Source organism: Macrobrachium rosenbergii, chromosome 2 (assembly GCF_040412425.1).
Source record: "Macrobrachium rosenbergii isolate ZJJX-2024 chromosome 2, ASM4041242v1, whole genome shotgun sequence".
Classification (NCBI taxonomy): domain Eukaryota; kingdom Metazoa; phylum Arthropoda; class Malacostraca; order Decapoda; family Palaemonidae; genus Macrobrachium; species Macrobrachium rosenbergii.
In genome coordinates, this window is record NC_089742.1 from 52,722,756 (window position 1) to 52,726,770 (window position 4,015).

The window sequence follows — 4,015 nt, forward strand, 5'->3', positions numbered from 1 at the left end:
CATTTTTGACGGATTCCATGCAGTTTATTCTCTCCATGCCGGACGAAAGGGTAGATACCTGGAGATAGGTATTTTTCTTATCTCGTGATTCAGCGGCTTCTGTTGAATACATTTTTCTTTCTTGTATGAGATTTCGTTGTTTTTTCTATGGTGGTGAGGTCAGAGACATCTTCACAACTGGAATTAAGAACACCTAGGGGATGAACATAGTACATATAAACATGTCAAAATATATGGAGAGCAGTGACGACATTCATGAAAAAAATAAAAAATGTTGAAGACTTTCAGAAAAGCTGAAAACTTTATACCCAACTCAAATTTTAATATTCAGATGAAAAATTTAAACGCGTTATAAATCTTTGGAAGTACTTCCAAGGATTGTTGACAGTCTTGAATACTGAAGCAATTTTTATAGCCCTAATAGAGGTCTATTAAAGCTTTTATTCAGTGAAATGTTATTAGAGGGACTATTGCAGGATAAGACAATTCGTGTTGTATGCTAACGGTACACGTACACTATGGACGTTTTAGCTAGACTTGCTCTACGTAAAGCTCTCTAGTGTCTAGATAGCGTAAACAAAAGTGAGAGCGCTCTAGCTAGAATGACTTTCAGTCTAGCTAGGGTTTGTTCAGTTTTCTAAAACGAAAACAATTGTGCTGGCTTTGCCTGTCCGTCCGCACTTTTTCTGTCCGCCCTCAGGTCTTAAAAACTACTGAGGCTAGAGGAATACAAATTGATATGTTGATCATTCACCCCCGTCATCAAACATGCCAATTGCAGCCCTCTAGCCTCAGTAGTTTTTATCTTATTTAAGATTAAAGTTAGCCATAATAGTACTTCTGGCAACGATATAGGACAGGCCACCACGGGGCCGTGGTTAAAGTTTCATGGGCCGCGGCTCATAAAGTATTTTACCGAGACCACCGAAAGATAGATCTATTTTGGGTGGCCTTGATTATGCGCTGTACAGAAAACTCGATTGCGCTGAAGAAACTTCAGCACATTTTTTATTTGTTTTTGTTTATTTTTTTTTTTAGCCCAGTTAGTGTTTCAGCGTACACATGGTTCTGACCCCTATTAAGAGACTGCCCTAGTTAGGTTTGTTCACAGAAATAGATTTGTCCCGTCTAGCTAAAGCTCTGCCTTCGAGTTATTCAGTGAAAAATACAACTGAAGTGCTAAAAACAATGCAAATACAGCAATATGAAAGGTTCCCCGAACCGAGGAATGTGTCATTAAATGAATACCGTAACATAGCAAAGAAAGCAAGTACTAGGAAAGAAACAGCAGAGTTATTCAGATTCCTGAATTTGAAGTCACAGGAAAGTGGCACAACCTAAGTTGCCAGATGAACAGTGAAGTAACAAATGAAAAGAAAAGAAAAGTGACAGGGATAGGAGATGAGACGGTAAAAAGCGCGTGGAAATTCTTTGACGCTCCACATTTCGTGACTGGATGTGCTAAATCGCAAGGACCCCGTAGGGGTAGTGCCGTCAGTGTACCTCATGCGGTGCACTGTAGGCATTACTTAAGGTTCTTTGCAGCTTGCCTTGGGCCCCTAGTTGCAACCCCTTTCATTCCTTTTACTGTACCTCCATTCATATTCTCTTTCTTCCATCTTGCTATCCACCCTCTGCTAACGATAGTTTAATAGTGCAACTGCGAGGTTTTCCTTTTCTTACACCTTCCAAAACTTTTTACGCTCAGATTGATTTTCAGCGCTGAATGACCTCATAGGTCCCAGCTCTAGGCTTTTGGCCTACATTCTATATTCCATTTTTCCAAATTAATCTTAAGCAGTTCATAATTCTCCTCGTAGGGAGGGATGTAATTTTTATCACTGTATTTTGTAGCTCATAATTCGTCATTTCGGCGCTTGTCCAAATCAAGTTCTAGAGAATATCTCGATAAGCTTTTGATGAATTTTAAGGACATTTTGGGGAAGGGGCAGGGGATGGAGGGAGGAGGAAGTGGGAGAGTGGGAGGAGGTGGTGTTTGCGTTGGCTATGGGCAGGGAAGATAAATTATCCTTTAAGCAGGATCAAGACATGGACGCGGATCCAGTTTTTCCTTTTTTTCTCCCTTGGCTTTGGTAGAGGTTTCTTCCGCTAAATTTCATTTAGAAATAAAACTCTGTTTATCCATTTTCGAGCTTATTCTGTTTAGGCTTAGGACCGCTCAGCAGTAGTGTTAGAGTAACCCTTCCTAGTATGTTATTAATGGGAAGGATAATAATTCTTCTAGTGCAGACCGAGTCTAGATTAGGCCAAAGATTGAATCGTTGCTTTCAAATGCACCAGAACCCCGTAGTGGGGTAGGGCCATCAGTGCACCTCACGCAGTGCACTGTAGGTATTACTTAAGGTTCTTGGCAGCGTCCCTTCGGACCCTAGCTGCAACCCCTTTCATTCTTTTTACTGTACCTGTGTTCATATTATACTTCTTCCGTCTTGCTTTCCACCCTCTCCTAACAATTGTTTCATAGTGCAACTGCGAGGTTTTCCTCCTGTTACACCCTTCAAACCCACTTTTACTCTCAATTTCCGTTTCAGCGCTGAATGATTTCATAGGTCCCAGTACTTGGCCTTTCGCCTAAATTTTATATTCCGATTATTCAGAAGTGTACCAGAAGATTTAGAATAAATTTTGTTCTTTATTAATCTCAGATTACTCATCTCGATTTTTTTTTCAGAGTAAAATCATCCTTGCGCAACAATTATTGCAAAATACATTCAAGTACGAGAAACTCTGTTATCTTTTTCGTAACTTGCTCGAGAGATGTAAATTTCGAAAGTTAGTGAAATTAATGAAGTTTTAAAACCTGCTTTTCAAAATCTGTTTTTTTTTCAGAAATGATTTATAAGTAAAATCGAAACCTACCATCTTAGCAGTTTTATTTTTTGCTTAACGCCTCTCTCTCTCTCTCTCTCTCTCTCTCTCTCTCTCTCTCTCTCTCTCTCTCTCTCTCTCTCTCTCTCTCGGGCAGGCACGCGCGTGCTCTTTCGCTCCTTGTTAACACACTCTTACTCCACTAAAACCAAATAAGCATGAAAAAAAAATTATTTTTGAACTGGGGTCAAATATAATTTTTAATGGATTTTTGTGGCATGAACAATATATGTTTCACGTAAAAAGCAACTGAGGCATGAGTTCTCAGTGAATACTCAAAGTGCTCTTCTGCTTATAGCGTAAGGCATAAATTTGTATTATACAATTATAAGTCAAGTACGTGAAAATGATGGTAAAGGTATTTTCCGCTATAAAGATCCCCAGGGAATATTCTTTGTTTTTGTCGATTAATTCTAATCGAGTATTTGCATTTTGCCTTCTTAATCTCATGCGAATGAGGCTCTAACGAGAAGTGTTACTGCAAGAATATGAAATTTTGGCCAAAGGCCAAGCGCTGGGACTCATGAGGTCATTCAGCCTGAAAGGAGAAATTATGAGTTAAAAGATGTAACAGGAGGATAACTTTGCAGATGGACTATGAAACAATTCTTAGGAGAATATGAACGGAGGTACGGCAAAAGGAATGAAAGGTGTTGCAGCTTGGTGGCTGAAATGACGCTGCAAAGAACCTTAAGTAATGCCTACAGTACGTTACTACCGTAGGGGGGGTAGTGCAGTCAGTGCATCTCATGCGATGCACTGTAGGTATTACTCAGGTTCTTGCGGCTTACTAAACTAGCTACAACCACTTTCATTCCTTTTACTGTACCTCGTTCTGATATTCTTCCATCTTAATTTCCACCCTTTCCTGGCAATCGTTTCATAGTGCAACTGGTGAGGCCTTAGCTCTCTGTTACACCTTTTCAGACCTTACTCTCAATTCCCGCTTCATGCTGAAGACTCAGGTCCCAGTGCTGGCATTTGGCCTCCAAATTTATATCCTGTTCTACTCTCTACAGTACGTTACTGTAGGAACAAAGTAGATTTCTGCAGTCTGTATCAGCCGGTGAAATCGTGCTTGCTTGCTTCCCAGTCCAAAATTCAGCGTTACCAATATTCATTGTGT

General features: G+C 40.0%; 1 protein-coding gene across 1 annotated transcript in view; it reads right to left on the reverse strand.

Annotated features, from left to right (window-relative positions):
• Nucleotides 1–1,855: 1,855 nt before the first annotated feature.
• Nucleotides 1,856–4,015, reverse strand: part of LOC136843096 (uncharacterized) — a 17,275-nt gene continuing 15,115 nt past the window's right edge. Inside the window, exon 4 of the mRNA XM_067111083.1 lies at nt 1,856–2,005. Coding sequence (XP_066967184.1) covers nt 1,856–2,005 — 150 coding nt within the window. The remainder of the gene's footprint in view (nt 2,006–4,015) is intronic.